The sequence below is a fragment of the Salvelinus namaycush genome, unplaced genomic scaffold, assembly GCF_016432855.1.
Source record: "Salvelinus namaycush isolate Seneca unplaced genomic scaffold, SaNama_1.0 Scaffold392, whole genome shotgun sequence".
In the NCBI taxonomy this organism is placed as follows: domain Eukaryota; kingdom Metazoa; phylum Chordata; class Actinopteri; order Salmoniformes; family Salmonidae; genus Salvelinus; species Salvelinus namaycush.
The window spans coordinates 124,727-149,182 of record NW_024060919.1 but is presented as its reverse complement, the minus strand read 5'-3'; the positions used below and the strand labels follow the sequence as shown (position 1 = coordinate 149,182).

Here is a 24,456-nt window from a genome sequence, read left to right as displayed (position 1 = left end):
AGTAGTCTAGTGGGAGGGGTTTATAACAGTAGTCTAGTGGGAGGGGTTTATAACAGTAGTCTAGTGGGAGGGGTTTATAACAGTAGTCTAGTGGGAGGGGTTTATAACAGTAGTCTAGTGGGAGGGGTTTATAACAGTAGTCTAGTGGGAGGGGTTTATAACAGCAGTCTAGTGGGAGGGGTTTATAACAGCAGTCTAGTGGGAGGGGTTTATAACAGCAGTCTAGTGGGAGGGGTTTATAACAGCAGTCTAGTGGGAGGGGTTTATAACAGCAGTCTAGTGGGAGGGGTTTATAACAGCAGTCTAGTGGGAGGGGTTTATAACAGCAGTCTAGTGGGAGGGGTTTATAACAGCAGTCTAGTGGGAGGGGTTATGTCAGCAGTCTAGTGGGAGGGGTTTATAACAGCAGTCTAGTGGGAGGGGTTTATAACAGCAGTCTAGTGGGAGGGGTTTATAACAGCAGTCTAGTGGGAGGGGTTTATAACAGCAGTCTAGTGGGAGGGGTTTATAACAGCAGTCTAGTGGGAGGGGTTTATAACAGCAGTCTAGTGGGAGGGGTTTATAACAGCAGTCTAGTGGGAGGGGTTTATAACAGCAGTCTAGTGGGAGGGGTTTATAACAGCAGTCTAGTGGGAGGGGTTTATAACAGCAGTCTAGTGGGAGGGGTTTATAACAGCAGTCTAGTGGGAGGGGTTTATAACAGCAGTCTAGTGGGAGGGGTTTATAACAGCAGTCTAGTGGGAGGGGTTTATAACAGCAGTCTAGTGGGAGGGGTTTATAACAGCAGTCTAGTGGGAGGGGTTTATAACAGCAGTCTAGTGGGAGGGGTTTATAACAGCAGTCTAGTGGGAGGGGTTTATAACAGCAGTCTAGTGGGAGGGGTTTATAACAGCAGTCTAGTGGGAGGGGTTTATAACAGCAGTCTAGTGGGAGGGGTTTATAACAGCAGTCTAGTGGGAGGGGTTTATAACAGCAGTCTAGTGGGAGGGGTTTATAACAGCAGTCTAGTGGGAGGGGTTTATAACAGCAGTCTAGTGGGAGGGGTTTATAACAGCAGTCTAGTGGGAGGGGTTTATAACAGCAGTCTAGTGGGAGGGGTTTATAACAGCAGTCTAGTGGGAGGGGTTTATAACAGCAGTCTAGTGGGAGGGGTTTATAACAGCAGTCTAGTGGGAGGGGTTTATAACAGCAGTCTAGTGGGAGGGGTTTATAACAGCAGTCTAGTGGGAGGGGTTTATAACAGCAGTCTAGTGGGAGGGGTTTATAACAGCAGTCTAGTGGGAGGGGTTTATAACAGCAGTCTAGTGGGAGGGGTTTATAACAGCAGTCTAGTGGGAGGGGTTTATAACAGCAGTCTAGTGGGAGGGGTTTATGTCAGCAGTCTAGTGGGAGGGGTTATGTCAGTAGTCTAGTGGGAGGGGTTATGTCAGTAGTCTAGTGGGAGGGGTTATGTCAGTAGTCTAGTGGGAGGGGTTATGTCAGTAGTCTAGTGGGAGGGGTTATGTCAGTAGTCTAGTGGGAGGGGTTATGTCAGTAGTCTAGTGGGAGGGGTTATGTCAGTAGTCTAGTGGGAGGGGTTATGTCAGTAGTCTAGTGGGAGGGGTTATGTCAGTAGTCTAGTGGGAGGGGTTATGTCAGTAGTCTAGTGGGAGGGGTTATGTCAGTAGTCTAGTGGGAGGGGTTATGTCAGTAGTCTAGTGGGAGGGGTTATGTCAGTAGTCTAGTGGGAGGGGTTTATGTCAGTAGTCTAGTGGGAGGGGTTTATGTCAGTAGTCTAGTGGGAGGGGTTTATGTCAGTAGTCTAGTGGGAGGGGTTTATGTCAGTAGTCTAGTGGGAGGGGTTTATGTCAGTAGTCTAGTGGGAGGGGTTTATGTCAGTAGTCTAGTGGGAGGGGTTTATGTCAGTAGTCTAGTGGGAGGGGTTTATGTCAGTAGTCTAGTGGGAGGGGTTTATAACAGTAGTCTAGTGGGAGGGGTTTATAACAGTAGTCTAGTGGGAGGGGTTTATAACAGTAGTCTAGTGGGAGGGGTTTATAACAGTAGTCTAGTGGGAGGGGTTTATAACAGTAGTCTAGTGGGAGGGGTTTATAACAGTAGTCTAGTGGGAGGGGTTTATAACAGTAGTCTAGTGGGAGGGGTTTATAACAGTAGTCTAGTGGGAGGGGTTTATAACAGTAGTCTAGTGGGAGGGGTTTATAACAGTAGTCTAGTGGGAGGGGTTTATAACAGTAGTCTAGTGGGAGGGGTTTATAACAGTAGTCTAGTGGGAGGGGTTTATAACAGTAGTCTAGTGGGAGGGGTTTATAACAGTAGTCTAGTGGTAAGGGGTTTATAACAGTAGTCTAGTGGGAGGGGTTTATAACAGTAGTCTAGTGGGAGGGGTTTATAACAGTAGTCTAGTGGGAGGGGTTTATAACAGTAGTCTAGTGGGAGGGGTTTATAACAGTAGTCTAGTGGGAGGGGTTTATAACAGTAGTCTAGTGGGAGGGGTTTATAACAGTAGTCTAGTGGGAGGGGTTTATAACAGTAGTCTAGTGGGAGGGGTTTATAACAGTAGTCTAGTGGGAGGGTTTATAACAGTAGTCTAGTGGGAGGGGTTTATAACAGTAGTCTAGTGGGAGGGGTTTATAACAGTAGTCTAGTGGGAGGGGTTTATAACAGTAGTCTAGTGGGAGGGGTTTATAACAGTAGTCTAGTGGGAGGGGTTTATAACAGTAGTCTAGTGGGAGGGGTTTATAACAGTAGTCTAGTGGGAGGGGTTTATAACAGTAGTCTAGTGGGAGGGGTTTATAACAGTAGTCTAGTGGGAGGGGTTTATAACAGTAGTCTAGTGGGAGGGGTTTATAACAGTAGTCTAGTGGGAGGGGTTTATAACAGTAGTCTAGTGGGAGGGGTTTATAACAGTAGTCTAGTGGGAGGGGTTTATAACAGTAGTCTAGTGGGAGGGGTTTATAACAGTAGTCTAGTGGGAGGGGTTTATAACAGTAGTCTAGTGGGAGGGGTTTATAACAGTAGTCTAGTGGGAGGGGTTTATAACAGTAGTCTAGTGGGAGGGGTTTATAACAGTAGTCTAGTGGGAGGGGTTTATAACAGTAGTCTAGTGGGAGGGGTTTATAACAGTAGTCTAGTGGGAGGGGTTTATAACAGTAGTCTAGTGGGAGGGGTTATAACAGTAGTCTAGTGGGAGGGGTTTATAACAGTAGTCTAGTGGGAGGGGTTTATAACAGTAGTCTAGTGGGAGGGGTTTATAACAGTAGTCTAGTGGGAGGGGTTTATAACAGTAGTCTAGTGGGAGGGGTTTATAACAGTAGTCTAGTGGGAGGGGTTTATAGCAGTAGTCTAGTGGTAAGGGGTTTATAACAGTAGTCTAGTGGGAGGGGTTATAGCAGTAGTCTAGTGGTAAGGGGTTATAACAGTAGTCTAGTGGTAAGGGGTTTATAACAGTAGTCTAGTGGGAGGGGTTTATAACAGTAGTCTAGTGGGAGGGGTTATAACAGTAGTCTAGTGGGAGGGGTTTATAACAGTAGTCTAGTGGTAAGGGGTTTATAACAGTAGTCTAGTGGGAGGGGTTTATAACAGTAGTCTAGTGGGAGGGGTTTATAACAGTAGTCTAGTGGGAGGGGTTATAACAGTAGTCTAGTGGGAGGGGTTATAGCAGTAGTCTAGTGGGAGGGGTTTATAACAGTAGTCTAGTGGGAGGGGTTATAACAGTAGTCTAGTGGGAGGGGTTATAACAGTAGTCTAGTGGGAGGGGTTATGTCAGTAGTCTAGTGGGAGGGGTTATGTCAGTAGTCTAGTGTATGGGGTTATGTCAGTAGTCTAGTGTATGGGGTTATGTCAGTAGTCTAGTGTATGGGGTTATGTCAGTAGTCTAGTGGGAGGGGTTATGTCAGCAGTCTAGTGGGAGGGGTTATGTCAGCAGTCTAGTGGGAGGGGTTATGTCAGCAGTCTAGTGGGAGGGGTTATAACAGCAGTCTAGTGGGAGGGGTTATAACAGCAGTCTAGTGGGAGGGGTTATAACAGTAGTCTAGTGGGAGGAGTTATAGCAGTAGTCTAGTGGGAGGGGTTATAGCAGTAGTCTAGTGGGAGGGGTTATAACAGTAGTCTAGTGGGAGGGGTTATAACAGTAGTCTAGTGTATGGGGTTATAACAGTAGTCTAGTGGGAGGAGTTATAGCAGTAGTCTAGTGGGAGGGGTTATAGCAGTAGTCTAGTGGGAGGGGTTATAACAGTAGTCTAGTGGGAGGGGTTATAACAGTAGTCTAGTGGGAGGGGTTATAACAGTAGTCTAGTGGGAGGGGTTATAACAGTAGTCTAGTGGGAGGGGTTATAACAGTAGTCTAGTGTGAGGGGTTATAACAGTAGTCTAGTGTGAGGGGTTATAACAGTAGTCTAGTGTGAGGGGTTATAGCAGTAGTCTAGTGTGAGGGGTTATAACACTAGTCTAGTGTATGGGGTTATAACAGTAGTCTAGTGTATGGGGTTATAACAGTAGTCTAGTATGAGGGTTTATAACAGTAGTCTAGTGTGAGGGGTTATAACAGTAGTCTAGTGTATGGGGTTATAACAGTAGTCTAGTATGAGGGGTTATAACAGTAGTCTAGTGTATGGGGTTATAACAGTAGTCTAGTGTGAGGGGTTATAACAGTAGTCTAGTGTGAGGGGTTATAGCAGTAGTCTAGTGTGAGGGGTTATAACACTAGTCTAGTGTATGGGGTTATAACACTAGTCTAGTGTATGGGGTTATAACAGTAGTCTAGTATGAGGGTTTATAACAGTAGTCTAGTGTGAGGGGTTATAACAGTAGTCTAGTGTATGTGTTATAGCAGTAGTCTAGTGTGAGGGGTTATAACAGTAGTCTAGTGTGAGGGGTTATAACAGTAGTCTAGTGTATAGTGTGGGAATCACAAGGGAACCTGGGGAGCTTGATGTTCACATTGCCCTAGAAAAGGGAACCTCTTGATGGTCTGTTCGCTTCGGGGCCTCTTTTGAGGGGTCTGAGTTCCTTCGTGGGGGTGTTCTGCACAAAAAATAAAGCAAACAGCACTGAATTCATAAACATTCTCCGAAAAGAACCAAATGTGAAAACACTTCAAAAAAACCTTGCTGTGATTGGGCAATACACTATAGGCTCCTTGTATTTCCATTTCGTTGACCAAAAGGTGTATTATTGGTCAATTACTTCCCTAAAATAAACAACCAGGTCAACTGCAGTTTCCTCTGTCCACACACTCACACAGACTTCTACTGTAGCCTATGTGTATAGCTAGTGTACAGAGCAATGGATGATTGTGGTACGACAGGCACACTGTGTGTTTTACATCAGGGGTTGGAACCCCTGTTTTACACTACTCGTGTACTGGATCTGCCCAAGCTGGACAAGTTGAGTGACTGTTTTCTCCGCTCAGCGCTACTGTATTTGGATAGCCTTTACTACATCCCATACGGCACCCTATTCCCTAGACAGTGCACTACTTTGACTTAGGTTCTCTGGTTAAAAGTAGTGCACTACTTTGACATAGGTTCTCTGGTTAAAAGTAGTGCACTACTTTGGCATAGGTTCTCTGGTTAAAAGTAGTGCACTACTTTGGCATAGGTTCTCTGGTTAAAAGTAGTGCACTACTTTGACATAGGTTCTCTGGTTAAAAGTAGTGCACTACATTGACATAGGTTCTCTGGTTAAAAGTAGTGCACTACATTGACATAGGTTCTCTGGTTAAAAGTAGTGCACTACTTTGACATAGGGCTCTCTGGTGAAAAGTAGTGCACTACGTTGACATAGGTTCTCTGGTTAAAAGTAGTGCACTACATTGACATAGGTTCTCTGGTTAAAAGTAGTGCACTACATTGACATAGGTTCTCTGGTTAAAAGTAGTGCACTACATTGACATAGGTTCTCTGGTTAAAAGTAGTGCACTACATTGACATAGGTTCTCTGGTTAAAAGTAGTGCACTACATTGACATAGGTTCTCTGGTTAAAAGTAGTGCACTACATTGACATAGGTTCTCTGGTTAAAAGTAGTGCACTACATTGACATAGGTTCTCTGGTTAAAAGTAGTGCACTACATTGACATAGGTTCTCTGGTTAAAAGTAGTGCACTACATTGACATAGGTTCTCTGGTTAAAAGTAGTGCACTACTTTGACATAGGTTCTCTGGTTAAAAGTAGTGCACTACTTTGACATAGGTTCTCTGGTTAAAAGTAGTGCACTACTTTGACATAGGTTCTCTGGTTAAAAGTAGTGCACTACATTGACATAGGTTCTCTGGTTAAAAGTAGTGCACTACTTTGACATAGGTTCTCTGGTTAAAAGTAGTGCACTACGTTGACAGGTTCTCTGGTTAAAAGTAGTGCACTACGTTGACATAGGGCTCTCTGGTTAAAAGTAGTGTACTACGTTGACATAGGTTCTCTGGTTAAAAGTAGTGCACTACGTTGACATAGGTTCTCTGGTTAAAAGTAGTGTACTACGTTGACATAGGTTCTCTGGTTAAAAGTAGTGCACTACGTTGACATAGGTTCTCTGGTTAAAAGTAGTGCACTACGTTGACATAGGTTCTCTGGTTAAAAGTAGTGCACTACGTTGACATAGGTTCTCTGGTTAAAAGTAGTGCACTACGTTGACATAGGTTCTCTGGTTAAAAAGTAGTGCACTACGTTGACATAGGTTCTCTGGTTAAAAGTAGTGCACTACGTTGACATAGGTTCTCTGGTTAAAAGTAGTGCACTACGTTGACATAGGTTCTCTGGTTAAAAGTAGTGCACTACTTTGACATAGGTTCTCTGGTTAAAAGTAGTGCACTACTTTGACATAGGTTCTCTGGTTAAAAGTAGTGCACTACGTTGACATAGGGTTCTCTGGTTAAAAGTAGTGCACTATGAAGGGAACAGGGTGCCATTTGGGATGCTGGCTGTCTATGCCACAAAAGGGGGAGGGACTGTGGTGGATTGCCTGTTCATTTTAAAACAGCCACAAGTTACTACTTGTAGTGTGTGTGAATAGCATAGCAGCGTTTTATGGCAGCCCACTCATACACCCATCTAGACGTTGAGGCGGAAATGTTTGGTGGAGTCTACAGTTTGTGGGGGCTTTTATAATGTGCCAACTTTAGACTTTCCATGCAGGGGTTTTGTCAGGTGACTTGTCTCACTGCATCACCTTTAGGTAGGATAGATTGTATGCAATATAATATGTTTTTTATGTATTTTGGACAATTTTTGGTCCAAAAAAAATGGTCCAAAAATGGTCCAAAAATACATCAAAAACACATGTTATATTGCGTACCTGTTACGTTTTGGGTCCTGTCTAATTCTTTCTGCAAGCGGTTCAATTGCCAGTGCAAACAGGAGGGAGTAGAATGAGGACATCTGTGTCTTGTGCCTCTTTTTCTAAAGCAATTTTTATCAGATAACGTATCATTTTTGTATATTGTTTGCTTTAGGACATTTTTATATCATATTTGAATTGCATTTCATATTTCATTTGGAAAACTTTCAAAGTTTTTAATAGAAAACACCATTTGAAGACGGTCAGAAGTGTTTTCGTCATCAACAGCCATTATTGCTACATCTAGATATTGTTTTTTTTAGCATATTGTTTTAAATTGAAAACATGTTCTTGAATTTGTTTCTAAGTGTCTAGTTTTAATAAACCATGTTTGATTAATATGTATCAAGTCTTGAAGGACTTTTTCCATTCTGTTGCTTATGAGGTTTGTTATTATTTTATTGTTGCAATTGATTCAACTACAGGGTCTCGATTTTTTAAATATAACTGAAATAACGGTTTTATACATGGAACTAGGAAGTACTGAGTTGAATGACTTGTGTTGTCATTTGTGTAAGTAGGGGCGTTACTTTGTCCCAGAATATCAAATACAATTCTATGGGAAAGCCGTCCATTCCGGGTGCTTTTCACCATTCGAATGTTTTTACTGTCTAATATGTATTTTTGGGCGATCTCTGTTTTTTAGTGATTTAATTTTTTTGTCTGCTCATAGCTGCTTCAGGATAGTGGAGTCTAAGAAGGCTGTAGGGTCAGTCACACTGTTGTGTAATTCTGATTTTCATAGATTTTCATAGATTTTAAAATGGTCATTAATCGCATGGTTGTTTTGTAATGCGTTTTGTATGTTGATGTATTAAAATTATAACTGGTTTGACGTGTATTAGTTTTGTGAGGGCTGTTAGACGTTTACCAGGTTTAGTAACCATTAAGTATTAAGCTTTATGTGAGGGCTGTTAGATGTTTACCAGGTTTAGTAACCATTAAGTATTAAGCTTTATGTGAGGCCTGTTAGACGTTTAGTAACCATTAAGTATTACGCTTTATGTGAGGGCTGTTAGATGTTTACCAGGTTTAGTAACCATTAAGTAGTAAGCTTTATGTGAGGGCTGTTAGATGTTTAGTAACCATTTAGTATTAAGCTTTATGTGAGGGCTGTTAGACGTTTACCAGGTTTAGTAACCATTAAGTATTAAGCTTTATGTGAGGGCTGTTAGACATTTACCAGGTTTAGTAACCATTAAGTATTAAGCTTTATGTGAGGGCTGTTAGACGTTTACCAGGTTTAGTAACCATTAAGTATTAAGCTTTATGTGAGGGCTGTTAGACGTTTACCAGGTTTAGTAACCATTAAGTATTAAGCTTTATGTGAGGGCTGTTAGATGTTTACCAGGTTTAGTAACCATTAAGTAGTAAGCTTTATGTGAGGGCTGTTAGATGTTTAGTAACCATTTAGTATTAAGCTTTATGTGAGGGCTGTTAGACGTTTACCAGGTTTAGTAACCATTAAGTATTAAGCTTTATGTGAGGGCTGTTTAGATGTTTAGTAACCATTAAGTAGTAAGCTTTATGTGAGGGCTGTTAGACGTTTACCAGGTTTAGTAACCATTAAGCTTTATGTGAGGGCTGTTAAATGTTTACCAGGTTTAGTAACCATTAAGTATTAAGCTTTATGTGAGGGCTGTTTTAGATGTTTACCAGGTTTAGTAACCATTAAGTAGTAAGCTTTATGTGAGTTTAACCTGTAGTTGTTGGCTCTCTTCATTCAGTAAAATATCATATTCCTGATTTTAAGTTAAGAAATTTTATTTTTTCTTTACCTTGCAAAGATTTTTTATGGGCTTTTTTTCTAAAATAGTGATTTATTTTTCTTTTAATGTTCATTTCTAAACTCGATTGAACTTTTGCTGCATGTTGTTAGTCGACCAACTGGGTCACAGTGTGGTTGTTAACCTGCGTGTATAGAGTCAACACACACACACAACATGATGTCAATCTCACTATGGTAGAACAGCGACAACAAACACAGCAGGCTTTGAAATCAATTCAGCAAGTTACTCTGTCCTGAACCATGTTCCATACGTTACCTTTGTGCTTGTCACACTGTCGATGCTAGTAGCTTAATGTTTGACACTGTCGATGCTAGTAGCTTAATGCTTATTGAGACTGTCGACGCTAGTAGCTTAATGCTTATTGAGACTGTCGATGCTAGTAGCTTAATGCTTATTGAGACTGTCGATGCTAGTAGCTTAATGCTTATTGAGACTGTCGATGCTAGTAGCTTAATGCTTATTGAGACTGTCGATGCTAGTAGCTTAATGCTTATTGAGACTGTCGATGCTAGTAGCTTAATGCTTATTGAGACTGTCGATGCTAGTAGCTTAATGCTTATTGAGACTGTCGATGCTAGTAGCTTAACGCTTATTGAGACTGTCGACGCTAGTAGCTTAACGCTTATTGAGACTGTCGACGCTAGTAGCTTAACGCTTATTGAGACTGTCGACGCTAGTAGCTTAACGCTTATTGAGACTGTCGACGCTAGTAGCTTAACGCTGTTTGAGACTGTCGACGCTAGTAGCTTAATGCTGTTTGAGACTGTCGACGCTAGTAGCTTAATGCTGTTTGAGACTGTCGACGCTAGTAGCTTAATGCTGTTTGAGACTGTCGACGCTAGTAACTTAATGCTGTTTGAGACTGTCGACGCTAGTAGCTTAATGCTGTTTGAGACTGTCGACGCTAGTAGCTTAATGCTGTTTGAGACTGTCGACGCTAGTAGCTTAACGCTGTTTGAGACTGTCGACGCTAGTAGCTTAACGCTGTTTGAGACTGTCGACGCTAGTAGCTTAACGCTGTTTGAGACTGTCGACGCTAGTAGCTTAACGCTGTTTGAGACTGTCGACGCTAGTAGCTTAACGCTGTTTGAGACTGTCGACGCTAGTAGCTTAACGCTGTTTGAGACTGTCGACGCTAGTAGCTTAACGCTGTTTGAGACTGTCGACGCTAGTAGCTTAATGCTGTTTGAGACTGTCGACGCTAGTAGCTTAATGTTTGAGACTGTCGATGCTAGTAGCTTACCGCTTATTGAGACTGTCGACGCTAGTAGCTTAACGCTGTTTGAGACTGTCGACGCTAGTAGCTTAACGCTGTTTGAGACTGTCGATGCTAGTAGCTTAACGCTTATTGAGACTGTCGACGCTGTAGCTTAACGCTGTTTGAGACTGTCGACGCTAGTAGCTTAACGCTGTTTGAGACTGTCGACGCTAGTAGCTTAATGCTGTTTGAGACTGTCGACGCTAGTAGCTTAATGCTGTTTGAGACTGTCGACGCTAGTAGCTTAATGCTGTTTGAGACTGTCGACGCTAGTAGCTTAATGCTGTTTGAGACTGTCGACGCTAGTAGCTTAATGCTGTTTGAGACTGTCGACGCTAGTAGCTTAATGCTGTTTGAGACTGTCGACGCTAGTAGCTTAATGTTTGAGACTGTCGATGCTAGTAGCTTAACGCTTATTGAGACTGTCGATGCTAGTAGATTAACGTTCACTGGGGCCAGGACTGTGTGTTGGGGCCAGGACTGTGTGTTGGGGCCAGGACTGTGGGTTGGGGGTGGGGCCGGGACTGTGGGTTGGGGGTGGGGCCGGGACTGTGGGTTGGGGGTGGGGCCGGGACTGTGGGTTGGGGGTGGGGCCGGGACTGTGGGTTGGGGTAGCCAGAGGGCTAGTAGCCATAGCAAGCTGTTTTTGTAAATAACAAATTTGTTCTTAATTGACCTGCCTGGTAAAATTAAATATGTTGTTGCTCATACAAGACAGGTGAGACCGAGATGAACACACACACACACACACAGACCACAGCAGAGGCTGCTCTGTGAGAACAAGCCCTATGCTGGAATCTGAATGACATCATCAGTCTGTGGGGGACAGAGGAAGGGGTTGTTATTCTGTCTTGTGAAACTTTCACATCTGAAAATGGTCTTAGCTAGGCTTATAACGAGGAACTGAAACAAACCACTCCCTACAGGACGATGATGTCACACTGTAAAAGTAGCATGACCAGCCAGGACTGTGTGTTGGGGGTGGGACCGGGACTGTGTGTTGGGGGTGGGGCCGGGACTGTGTGTTGGGGGTGGGGCCGGGACTGTGTGTTGGGGGTGGGGCCGGGACTGTGTGTTGGGGGTGGGGCCGGGACTGTGTGTTGGGGGTGGGGCCGGGACTGTGTGTTGGGGGTGGGGCCGGGACTGTGGGTTGGGGGTGGGGCCGGGACTGTGGGTTGGGGGTGGGGCCGGGACTGTGGGTTGGGGGTGGGGCCGGGACTGTGTGTTGGGGGTGGGGCCGGGACTGTGGTTGGGTTGGGCCGGGACTGTGGGTTGGGGGTGGGGCCGGGACTGTGGGTTGGGGGTGGGGCCGGGACTGTGGGTTGGGGGTGGGGCCGGGACTGTGGGTTGGGGGTGGGGCCGGGACTGTGGGTTGGGGGTGGGGCCGGGACTGTGGGTTGGGGGTGGGGCCGGGTCTGTGGGTTGGGGGTGGGGCCGGGACTGTGGGTTGGGGGTGGGGCCGGGACTGTGGGTTGGGGGTGGGACTGTGGGTTGGGGGTGGGGCCGGGACTGTGTGTTGGGGGTGGGGCCGGGACTGTGGGTTGGGGGTGGGGCCGGAACTGTGGGTGGGGGGTGGGGGGTGGGGCCGGAACTGTGGGTGGGGGGTGGGGCCGGGACTGTGTGTTGGGGGTAGTGTGTTTATCCTGACCAGTGTTGACTGTCCTCTGACCTCTGCTCTACCCCCCCCTCTCTTCCCAGGCTGTCTGTCTCCAGAGCCATATGAATGGAGTCCTGTATAAACACAGTCTCAGCCTCTAGCCTGCATAATGTCTATCTGCTAACAGCCATTCCAGGACCGATAACGTACATGGTCCTGTATACACACAGTCTCAGCCTCTAGCCTGCATAATGTCTATCTGCTAACAGCCATTCCAGGACCGATAACGTACATGGTCCGTTTTTCTCCAAATACAGGCCTGTCTGTCCAATAGAACACCTGTCTGTCTGTCCAATAGACCACCTGTCTGTCTGACCAATAGACCACCTGTCTGTCTGACCAATAGACCACCTGTCTGTCTGACCAATAGACCACCTGTCTGTCTGACCAATAGAACACCTGTCTGTCTGTCCAATAGACCACCTGTCTGTCTGTCCAATAGACCACCTGTCTGTCTGTCCAATAGACCACCTGTCTGTCTGTCCAATAGAACACCTGTCTGTCTGTCCAATAGACCACCTGTCTGTCTGTCCAATAGACCACCTGTCTGTCTGTCCAATAGACCACCTGTCTGTCTGTCCAATAGACCACCTGTCTGTCTGTCCAATAGAACACCTGTCTGTCTGTCCAATAGACCACCTGTCTGTCTGTCCAATAGAACACCTGTCTGTCTGTCCAATAGACCACCTGTCTGTCTGTCCAATAGACCACCTGTCTGTCTGACCTATTGTTGTCACGAGAATTTTCAATCCCAATGATAATAACTATCAATCAATAGCTTTGACCAATCCCAGAGGTTTGTAAGACCATGGGTATAATAATAATTAGGCAAAGACTCAGCTTATACATAAAGGTTAGTACAGTTTATTCACGAGAACGTTCTGAAGTCCACAATACAAACACAGTCTTTATAACACACACACAAACAAGTTCAAATCTTAAGCTACGCCTTGCTCAGACAGTCGGTGTTTTTCCACTACACAGATACATTGTTTCTTTAATCTGCAACATGTTTCATCATTTTCTGCCAGCCTAACAGTTTCTCCCCTCCACGGGTGGAGACAGAATGTCCTGTAAGGAACACAGTAGTACAACTTGTCTGTCGATAGCTCCTCTTATCATTTGTTTCACACTTGCACCCTGCTTACATACTAAAAAGGAACAAATGGTCCTTGTTCTAATTCTGACTAAAACTTCACACATCATCAGATTATAGTTTTATAGTTTTTATAATAAATTTCATACAATTATATCGTTTCAGGGTGGAATATCAATATCAATTGACCACCTGGTGTTTGGAACAAAAACAAAACAATCTAGACTATATAACAGATTTGATCTGAAATTAGATGATGGACGTGTCCCAAATGGTATCTTATATAGTGCACTAGTTTTGACCAGGGCCCCTACAGAATAAGGTGTCATGTGTAATGCACCCCTACATGTTGTTGTATTCTCATGACCTCAGCCAGATGTTCATGTAAGGTATGTTCCAAATGGCACCCTATTCTCCATCTAATGTTCCAAATGGCACCCTATTCTCCATCTAGTGTTCCAAATGGCACCCTATTCTCTATATAGTGCACTACCTTTGACCAGGGCCTGTCATGCCAAATAGTTTCCCCCTGCCAAAAAGTGTCACAATGGGATTCGATGAGTTCTAGCTTCTGTTGCTAGGGCTGTTGCTAGAACTTGCAAAATTCTGACCGGATTACGTGATGAACCAAAGCGTCCGTTGCTATGCTGGTTGCTTGGATCTATTTCACCTCATAAGCGCTCGCTCAGTCCGCGCAAAATTATTACCTCAGAATTGCTCTCCAAGGACGGTGTTTTTGAGGATGACAACCTGCTGACGACCTGCTGCTTCAGAGGACCAAAAAGATTGGAAAGAGAACACTCTTTAACGTTACCATATATTTGTCTTTATATATGAACATTTGTTAAATGGGAAGAAATAATGTAGGCTGTATATAGATTGACATTGCTAGCTACTGTACTTATTTACCTCAGCCTGTCTGGTCAGCTAGCTAGTCACAGTAGCCAGCCAGCTAGCCAACTAGCTAGCCAACTAGCTAGCCATACAATTTTATTTAGCTAACGTTAGCTAGCTAGCTACTGTAACTGATATTGTAGCTTTCTGTTTGTATATATCTTGCACTTCAATGGCATCCCTCAGAGATTTTCTTTTAACTTTCCAACCAGGCGAAGTACAATGAAGGCACCGCTGATCTCGACAAGAGGCGCAACGTTAAGCAGTTCTATTTAGATAACTGGACGGATTTAACTATGTACAACCATTTTCCATCTCGCTAGCTGGTCATCTACATGTCGCTAGCTATACATATAGTTCAGTGGGAGGACGGCTTATAATAATGTCTGGAATGGAGTAAATGGAATTGGATCAAACCAGGGGTCACCAGGGCACATGATCGGTAAGTGTTCCAATTCACATTTTGCGCCTGACAAGTTGTTTTTGTGATGGCTACTTTATTTGACCACAGCAGAGTTAAATATTCTAGAGTGTGTGTGTGTGTGTGTGTGTGTGTGTGTGTGTGTGTGTGTGTGTGTGTGTGTGTGTGTGTGTGTGTGTGTGTGTGTGTGTGTGTGTGTGTGTGTGTGTTTCAGTATCCTTACAAATATGAAAATGTGCAATACTGTATGACACAGATGTGTGTAACAAAATAATCTTCCCTCTAACACTTTAATATGTTAGGGGTTGACCTCATTCACTAAATCCAGGAATGGCAACAGCTGGTGTCTGACGGCGACCGATCACTTTACCAAGTGGATGGAGGCAATACCCATTAAGGTCAGTACAGGAAGAGTACGTGCTTAACTCTCAATTCCCTTCTGTAAAAACCCCATTTAAAATAGGGTGCTTGGAACTGTTAGATTCTGGGTTAAACTTGGAACGTTGTTTTACTCAGCAGTATAGTATCTGAGGAGTGATAGAGACTGGTTTTTACATCAGATGTTAACGGTTATCTGTAGGAGCCAGATGGCTTTGAAATGTGCTGGGTGTATGGGAGGAAGTCACAGGAGTGCTATAGGGGAAGCGGATGGACATCTGTGGATTAGGCAAATGAGGGGTTGAGGTGAGGTCAGATCCCCCCCCCCCCCCCCCCCCCCCTTTAAGGGAGAAATGAGGGTTTATTACTTTGTCTTCCTGTCGAACAACAAGATGGAAGGATCGGAGAGAAGGAGGAGTGTCTAAACTGGAGTGTATATTCTTGTGGAAACATGTTTTGTCTGAAAGCAGCTGTGTTGATCCTCTGGGAAGAATACCATCGGTTAAGCTTTCATAATGTCCGTAGGTTCTAATTCTCAGAGTAAAAAAAACTCTAACAGAATCAAAAATAGATGTTATTTTTGTGTGATACACATCAAGGATGAGACTGGCGTGGCCACCTCCAAGGCGATGGTGGACATGTTCATGTATTTGATAGGTAATTGTAATATGAAATATAATTGCATTTTATTCCTGTTATCAATCAAGGTGAGACTGAACATGGATGGACACGGCGCAGGAGAAACGGAAGGAGATCTACCGGAGCAGAATCAAAAAAGGGGACTAAGTGCTACGACATCCGGGCGAAATACTTGGTTTGGAAGAAGAACTAAAGGAAGGCGAGACCTGGGAGATCTCGCTGCTCTTTCACTCCTAGTTGAGGTCACCATCTGTTAAAGTGAATATAAAATAATAAAATCTCAGATAATAACCATTTGCATTTGTACACAAAATAACCTGACGCTAGTTTTAGTTTCCCCTGAACAGTGATATTTTTCTCTTTGTCTTCCAGGGGTTACCTCGGTGGAAGCCACCGATCTTCTCCAGTTGGGATAATCAACCACTGAAAGCACTGACACCCTTCGGTGAAAGCCCGTGAGACAAACTATGTTAAGCTTTGGTTGACATTTTGAGAAAAGCAAGAAATGGTAGATATGCTGAGCTTATAAAAATGTACCTCTTCAATGTACCTCCAAATGACTTCAGGACCATCGACTGTCTGAGCCCCCCAGGAGGTATCCCATCTACCAGAGCCAGTGTGAGTTTAGATCAGTCTGATTCTCTGTGCTCTGAGTCGGAGGGGGACCAGCTTGAGTTGAGGTTATACCTTCCAAAAGTGTTGAAAAGTACATATCTCCCATTTTATAACACTGCACTAATCCATCAAATTTTCTCACAGTAAAGTGTGTTTACCTGTGTGTTTACGTCTCTGTCTCCTACCCTGTTCCCTTTTAACTCTTCTCCTGTTGTCCAGGACCTAGGGGGTTGTGCCCAACACCCAGATGTGGATCCACCTAATGTCCTCTATTACCAACCACCCTGCAGCTACTGTTGTTGTCATTATCTGCTAAGAATAATATTTTGCTCTATCATACTGGGCACATAATATGTTTGATTGCCATGTGAGTGTACAAAAAAAAAATCTGTGAAAAAATAAATGAATTACACAACTGTTACCAAAAACAATCAAAGTTTTATGTATTTAAAATCTTACATATTGCCAGGTTGGTTTTCACAGCTGATTCCCAAGGTGTTCATTATTGTAAGTTATAAGGGATCCTTTGATTTGTATTTCTTTGTTCCACATTATTCATTGTTGTATCCTAGATCCTACAATAGATACATATATATTCAACCACAAGGGGTGTACTGATCAGCTATGTGAGATAGAACAAAAGGAATCATAATAGGGGATGACTGCAATTCTATTGCGTCAAAGCAAATTATTCGTTTTCTTTGCCATTTCTAAAAACGTAGTAATGTTTTAAGACATGGATTTCATGTTGTAAAGTTAACAAGGTACCCAACAGTAGTTTTGAAGTAATGTTTTAATTTTATTAGTTAAAACAAAACTTGTTTAAACCGAGAAAATTCACGCAAAATAGGCCTTGTTTGCATAGTACAGTTGATGTTACTCTTCAGTAACACAGACCCCAAAGCAAATCATGGGGGGAAAAATTGGTTTATTCAAAGAGGACAAATCATGGATATTGTGCTGAGAGGTAGATGTTCATTCTCCCCTGTCCTCAGTGAGTCTCCACAGTACAAAGAGACAGAATGTAGTTTTGTAACCCAACCCTAGCCGGTGGTTGACCAATTAGAATTCCTTGCAATAAAATTGGGCCAGTGGCCAAATCACAAGTATCCTGTTTTAGGCTCAATGCCTAGACAAAATCTTCCCATGTCTCTGACTCATTGATCGTTTATTCCCTCTTGACCGTTAGTCCTCTGCTTTTGTGTATTTATCTTCTAAATATTCTTGATGAAAAGAACGTCATTTAGGCTGTAATGATCGCCAAAATTGTAATCGTTAGGTCGTCTCACCGTTGATATAGCAACGGACGCAAATCCCATTGTGATGCGGAGGGGGACACTTTTTGGCCAGGGGACATTATTAGGCAAGACAGGCCCATTGGGAATAGGGTGCCATCTGAGACACCTGGAGTTATCAGTCTGCACTTTTCTCACTAAATGGGATAATGTATTTAATTTGAATGGGATAATGTATTTAAATTAAATGGGATATTGTATTTAAATTAAATGGGATAATGTGTTTAAATTAAATGGGATAATGTATTTAAATTAATGTCAGCCATCCTTCGACCACCAAGTAAGAGGAAAATGTTAGGATAGGGATTTTTAAATCTGTGAATTTTTAAAAGTCATTGCGCATTGCTAATACAAAAACGGATTGTAATTTTCGTTGGCGGTCGGGTTTCAATTTGTCTGTCAGTCAGTCCGTGGTGTCCCAGTCCACTAGGATGCTGCCTGGTGCTACAGTCCTAACAGCACTGCTGTAAGGGTATTTAAGCAAAAGCCCCAGACGGTGACGTCACACAGCCCCTGAAACCTTAAACAAAGATCAGCACACTGATCCTCAGTCAACTCAGTACCTCTGATTACAAACAACAGATAGACTGACCAAGAGGAGGGGGGGGGTGAGGGAGACACAGGCATGGAGGGGATAGATAGAGGGGGGGAGGGGGGGGGGGGGGGGGGTGAGGGAGACACAGGCATGGAGGGGATAGATAGAGGGGGACAGAGAGGGACGGAGGGAGGGGATAGATCGATAGAGGGAGGGGGACAGAGAGGGACGGAGGGAGGGGATAGACAGATAGAGGGGGGGGGGGTGAGGGAGACACAGGCATGGAGGGGATAGATAGAGGGGGGGGGGTGAGGGAGACAGAGGCATGGAGGGGATAGATAGAGGGACGGAGGGAGGGGATAGAGAGCAACAGAACACAGCAGAGGGAGATTGTCCAGTTCTCAGGGTTAAACCTACAGTGCATTCAGAAAGTATTCATACCTCTTGACGTTTTCAACATTTTGTTACGTTACAGCCTCATTCTAAAATAATTTTAATTGTTTTTGTTATCAATCTACACACAATACCCCATAATAACAAAGCGAAAACAGGTTTTTACAAATGTTTGCAAATGTATAAAAAAATATATATTTTATTATTTACATAAGTATTCAGACCCTTTGCTATTAGACTCGAAAGTGAACTCCGGTACATCCTGTTTGCATTGATTATCATTGAAATGTTTCTACAACTTGATTGGAGTCCACCTGTGGTAAATTCAATTGATTGGACATGATTTGGAAAGGCACACACCTGTCTATATAAGGTCCCACAGTTGACAGTGCATGTCAGAGCAAAAACCAAGCCATGATGTCGAAGGAATTGTCCGTAGAGCTCCGAGACAGGATTGTGTCGAGGAACAGATCTGAGGAAGGACACCAAAACATTTCCGCAGCATTGAAGGTCCTCAAGAACACAGTGGCCACCATCATTCTTAAATGGAAGAAAGCGGAGAAGGGCATTGGTCAGGGAAGTGACCAAGAACTCGGTGGTCACTCTGACAGAGCTCCAGAATTTCTCTATGGAGATGGAAGAACCTTCCAGAAGGACAACCATCTCTGTAGCACTCCACCAATCAGGTCTTTTATGGTAGAGTGGCCTGACAGAAGCCACTCCGACTATGAGAAACAAGATTCTCTGGTCTGATGAAACCAATATTTAGCTCTTTAGTCTGAATGCCAAGCATAATTTCTGGTGGAAACCTGGCACCATCCCTACTGTGAAGCATGGTGGTGGCAGCATCATGCTGTGGGGATGTTTTTCAGCGGCAGGGACTGGGAGACTAGTCAGGATCTAGGGAAAGATGAACGGAGCAAAGTACAGAGATCCTTGATGAAAACCTTCTCCAGAGCATTCAGGACCTCAAACTGGGGCGAAGGTTCACCTTCCAACAGGATAACGACCCTAAGCACAGATCTAATACAACACAGGAGTGGCTTCGGGACAAGTCTCTGAATGTCCCAGCCAGAGCCTGGACTTAAACCCGATCAAGGATCTCTGCCGAGACCTGAAAATAGCTGTGCAGCAACGCTCCTCATTCAACCTGACAGAGCTTGAGAGGATCTGCAGAGAGGAATGGGAGAAACTCTCCAAATACAGGTGTGCCAAGCTTGTAACGTCGTAACAAAGAAGACCCGATACTGTAATCGCTGCCAAAGGTGCTTCAACAAAGTGCAGAGTAAATGTGATATTTCAGTTATTATTATTTTATAAATTTGCAAAAAATCTAAAAACCTGTTTTTGCTTTGTCATTATGGGGTATACTGTGTAGATTGGACACCAGTCTCAACGTCAACAGTGAAGAGGCGACTCCGGGATGCTGGCCTTCTAGGCAGAGTTGCAAAGAAAAAGCCATATCTCAGAATGGCCAATAAAAATAGAAGATTAAGATGGGCAAAAGAACACAGGCCAGCATCCCGGAGACGCTCTTCGCTTTTGACGTTGAGACTGGTGTTTTGCGGGTACTATTTAATGAAGCTGCCAGTTGAGGACTTGTGAGGTGTCCGTTTCTCAAACTAGACATTCTAATGTACTTGTCCTCTTGCTCCGTTGTGCACCGGGGCCTCCCACTCTTTCTATTCTGGTTAGGGCCAGTTTGCGCTGGTCTGTGAAGGGAGTAGTACACTGCGTTGTACAAGATCTTCAGTTTCTTGGCAATTTATCGCATGGAATAGCCTTAATTTCTCAGAACAAGAATAGACTGACGAGTTTCAGCAGACATGTCTTTGTTTCTGGCCATTTTGAGCCTGTAATCGAACCCACAAATGCTGATGCTCCAGATACTCAACTAGTCTAACGAAGGCCAGTTTTATGCTTCTTTAATCAGAACGACAGTTTTCAGCTGTGTTAACATAATTGCAAAATGGTTTTCTAATGATCAATTAGCCTTTTAAAAGGATAATCTTGGATTAGCTAACACAAGGTGCCATTGGAACACAGGAGTGATGGTTGCTGATAATGGGCCTCTGTACGCCTATGTAGATATTCCATAAAAGAATCAGCTGTTTCCAGCTACAATAGTCATATACAACATTAACAAAGTCTACACTGTATTTCTGATCAATTTGATGTTATTTTAATGGACAAAAAATGAGATTTTCTTTCAAAAACAAGGACATTTCTAAGTGACCCCAAACTTTTGAACGGTAGTGTATATTATACATACAAAAAACATCTATCTTTCATCTCTGTGTGTTTCAGAAATCAATCAATCAAGTTTATTTTATATAGCCCTTCGTACATCAGCTAATATCTCGAAGTGCTGTACAGAAACCCAGCCTAAAACCCCAAACAGCAAGCAATGCAGGTGTAGAAGCACGGTGGCTAGGAAAAACTCCCTAGAAAGGCCAAAACCTAGGAAGAAACCTAGAGAGGAACCAGGCTATGAGGGGTGGCCAGTCCTCTTCTGGCTGTGCCGGGTGGAGATTATAACAGAACATGTCCAAGATGTTCAAAATGTTCATAAATGACAAGCATGGTCAAATAATAATCAGGAATAAATGTCAGTTGGCTTTTCATAGCCGATAATTAAGAGTTGAAAACAGCAGGTCTGGGACAGGTAGGGGTTCCATAACCGCAGGCAGAACAGTTGAAACTGGGACGGCAGAACAGTTGAAACTGGGACAGCAGCAAGGCCAGGTGGACTGGGGACAGCAAGGAGTCAGCGAGAAATGTCCTTTCAATTCACAAGAGGCTAAATGTATGTTACCGGAGAAAGCATCAGAGCGAACGAAACAGCTCCCGCTCTTTCTCAGTAGGTGTAGCCCATCTATCCGATGTTGTCTGGTCAAAAAGAGTATGACATTGTTGTCGCCCGTTCTATTGAATGCAAGGGAAGCCAGCAAGTATTTGGTAAAAAAAAATAATAATAAATAAAATAAAATAATAGCCAATCAGCTTTGAGCTAAACTGAGTGAGCTCAGCTGTGAACAGTCCTGGCCCATCAAAAACATCAGAAACCATCACATCAGAAACCAAACATCATTGACAGAAAACAACTTGAATTGTTGCTTCTCGTTGTCATTGTTCTCCGGTGGCTAACTAGCAAAAAAATTGACCCTTTCCTAAATTAGCCATGGATGAAGACAGGGACTTGTGGTTTTACTCTGTACTGGCCAATGATTATAACGGTGATTCTGATCCAACCATTAATTCATACATTGTTGTGCCCCTGGCCTGAGAGGATGGAAGTTCAGTATGTAGCTAGATGTAGTAACGTTGGGCTAATGTTATCTAGCTGGCCTGACGCATCGTTGCACATAAAAGGAAGTTACGCTAGCGAGCAAGCATTTTAGCCAGGTAGCCTAGGACAGCAAAAACCAAGTGTGTACTTTATGACAAGAGTCATAGATCGTTTAGGCAACATGAAAGAGGAAGATGGCATTGGCGTTTCTCAACAAGTAGGGCGAGTCAACATGTTTTTTTTCTACTTGCACGCAGAAATCAGTATCATGGACAGCCACATCCTATTTAGCTTACGTTGATTGGACTAAGTAGTTTTTGGTTATCTTTTAGTTGTCACTGTATTAGACTAAGCAGAGGTGATTTGATGAGGTTGAAATGGTACTGGAATAGTGGTGGCAGCTCCTGTTTACTTTGCGACTTGCAGTAAATCTCAGTGGTTATAACTCACTTTGACATTATGGGGTATTGTGTGTAAATTCAGACTGTAACACAACTAAATGTGGGAAATGTCAAGGGGTGTGATTACTTTCTGAAGGCAATGACTGCCTAATTTTTAAGATGGAAAATGAATGAAACATTTATCTATGCCTTCATTTCTAAAAAGAAATTTAAAAATAAAATAATATAGACTCTTAACTTTCATTTGACATCCTATTTTTGATGTGCTCTTATGAACTTTACATGTTGGTGCTCATGGCTCTTTTTCCATGTAAATGTCCATCTGCAAAATAACACGCATGTCAACCCAAACCTTATGTCTGCAAAATAACACACAACACATTGGGCACTGTCTGCATAGCTATATGTATAACAGACATACCACACAACACATTGTTCCCAGGAGATCATATGTGTGTTTTATGTGTGTTTTGAAGAACACCTGCGGAAATGTACTGGAATGTTCCATTTCTGTCTGTCTGTGGAAAATACTTTTATCTTCTGCTGACTAGTGTGTTTGTTAACCAACCTATATAAGTAGAATAGAGGTGTGTGTGTGTGTGTGTGTGTGTGTGTGTGTGTGTGTGTGTGTGTTTACGTGTATGCGTGCGGTAAGGGGATAGAATGCAACTATCTACCACCCAATCAGCTGAGCTGACAACTCGCCTCAACACAACTGAACTGGGCTTTTTGAGTTGTGTTTTCATGTGTGATTTTATCCTATGAATTGTCTACTAAAAAGGAATACAGTTTGAAAAACAGCCCGATAGAATAGTGTTTTTTAAAAGTAGGGTTTTGGAGTTAGATTAAAGCGGACACACAAAGGGCAGCCAGTGAAGAACAAACACCATTGTAAATACAACCCATATTTATGTTTATTTAACTTCCTTTTTGTACTTTAACTATTTGCACATTTGAAATGTCTTTATTTTTTGGGAACTTTTGTAAGTGTAATGTTTACTGTTAATTTGTATTGTTTATTTCTCTTTTGTTATCTATTTCACTTGCTTTGACAATGTAAACATATGTTTCCCAGGTAGGGTGGGAGGAAGAATTCTACTCAAATCTCAACTTTTTGAAGTCCACCTCACAGATGTAATTCCCCCCCAGGGAACACACACACATGGTGGTCACAGATGTAATTCCCCCCCCAGGGAACACACACACATGGTGGTCACAGATGTAATTCCCCCCCAGGGAAGACACACACATGGTGGTCACAGGTGTAATTCCCCCCCCAGGGAAGACACACACATGGTGGTCACAGGTGTAATTCCCCCCCAGGGAACACACACACATGGTGGTCACAGATGTAATTCCCCCCCAGGGAACACACACACATGGTGGTCACAGATGTAATTCCCCCCCAGGGAACACACACACATGGTGGTCACAGATGTAATTCCCCCCCAGGGAAGACACACACATGGTGGTCACAGGTTTCATTGTTATTGTTGGATAAAACACCAACAAAAATGTTTTTATAATAATTATGAATATATTTATAAATGAACAGAGAGAGCGCAACCTATACTGCTTGCTATTACGCTGCCATGGCAACTGATGGGACTATGATTATGTATTATTGCTGAGACTGGAAGCTGAATTACACTCTGAGGTGGGGGATCCTTGGCTCTTGACTGCTGTGTTTCCATGTTTCATGACTCTATCTCTTCTCTCTCTCTCTCTCTCTCTCTCTGCCCCACAGTCGGACTCGTAACCTGTTGGGCTCCCCCAGACATCGCCCTGCGAAGAAGGTCCACTTCATCAAGAACATGAGACAATACGACACACGAGGCAGCAGGTAGGTCTTAGAACACTGGCTGAAACACTTCCTCGTTCTCTCAGAACACTGACTGAAACACTTCCTCGTTCTCTCAGAACACTGACTGAAACACTTCCTCGTTCTCTCAGAACACTGACTGAAACACTTCCTCGTTCTCTCAGAACACTGACTGAAACACTTCCTCGTTCTCGCAGAACACTGACTGAAACACTTCCTCGTTCTCGCAGAACACTGACTGAAACACTTCCTCGTTCTCGCAGAACACTGACTGAAACACTTCCTGCCTCTCAGAACACTGGCTGAAGCCCTTCCTCGTTCTCTCAGAACACTGGCTGAAACACTTCCTCGTTCTCTCAGAACACTGACTGAAACACTTCCTCGTTCTCTCAGAACACTGACTGAAACACTTCCTCGTTCTCTCAGAACACTGACTGAAACACTTCCTCGTTCTCTCAGAACACTGACTGAAACACTTCCTCGTTCTCTCAGAACACTGACTGAAACACTTCCTCGTTCTCTCAGAACACTGACTGAAGCACTTCCTCGTTCTCTCAGAACACTGGCTGAAGCACTTCCTCGTTCTCTCAGAACACTGACTGAAGCACTTCCTCGTTCTCTCAGAACACTGACTGAAACACTTC

The 24,456-nt window shown here is 43.5% G+C and overlaps 1 protein-coding gene and 1 long non-coding RNA gene across 3 annotated transcripts in view; both read left to right on the top strand.

The window, feature by feature from the left end:
• Nucleotides 1-24,456, top strand: part of LOC120040921 (CDK5 and ABL1 enzyme substrate 2-like) — a 91,269-nt gene that overhangs the window by 6,392 nt on the left and 60,421 nt on the right. For both annotated transcript variants that reach the window (XM_038985905.1, XM_038985904.1), the window contains exon 2: nucleotides 23,738-23,833. In XM_038985905.1, the coding sequence (XP_038841833.1) occupies nucleotides 23,738-23,833 (96 nt within the window). The remainder of the gene's footprint in view (nucleotides 1-23,737; nucleotides 23,834-24,456) is intronic.
• On the top strand, nucleotides 13,234-16,712 carry LOC120040922. Its single transcript, XR_005475802.1, has 4 exons — nucleotides 13,234-14,466; nucleotides 14,748-14,843; nucleotides 15,531-15,720; nucleotides 15,835-16,712. It is a non-coding gene; the product is annotated as an uncharacterized LOC120040922 (long non-coding RNA).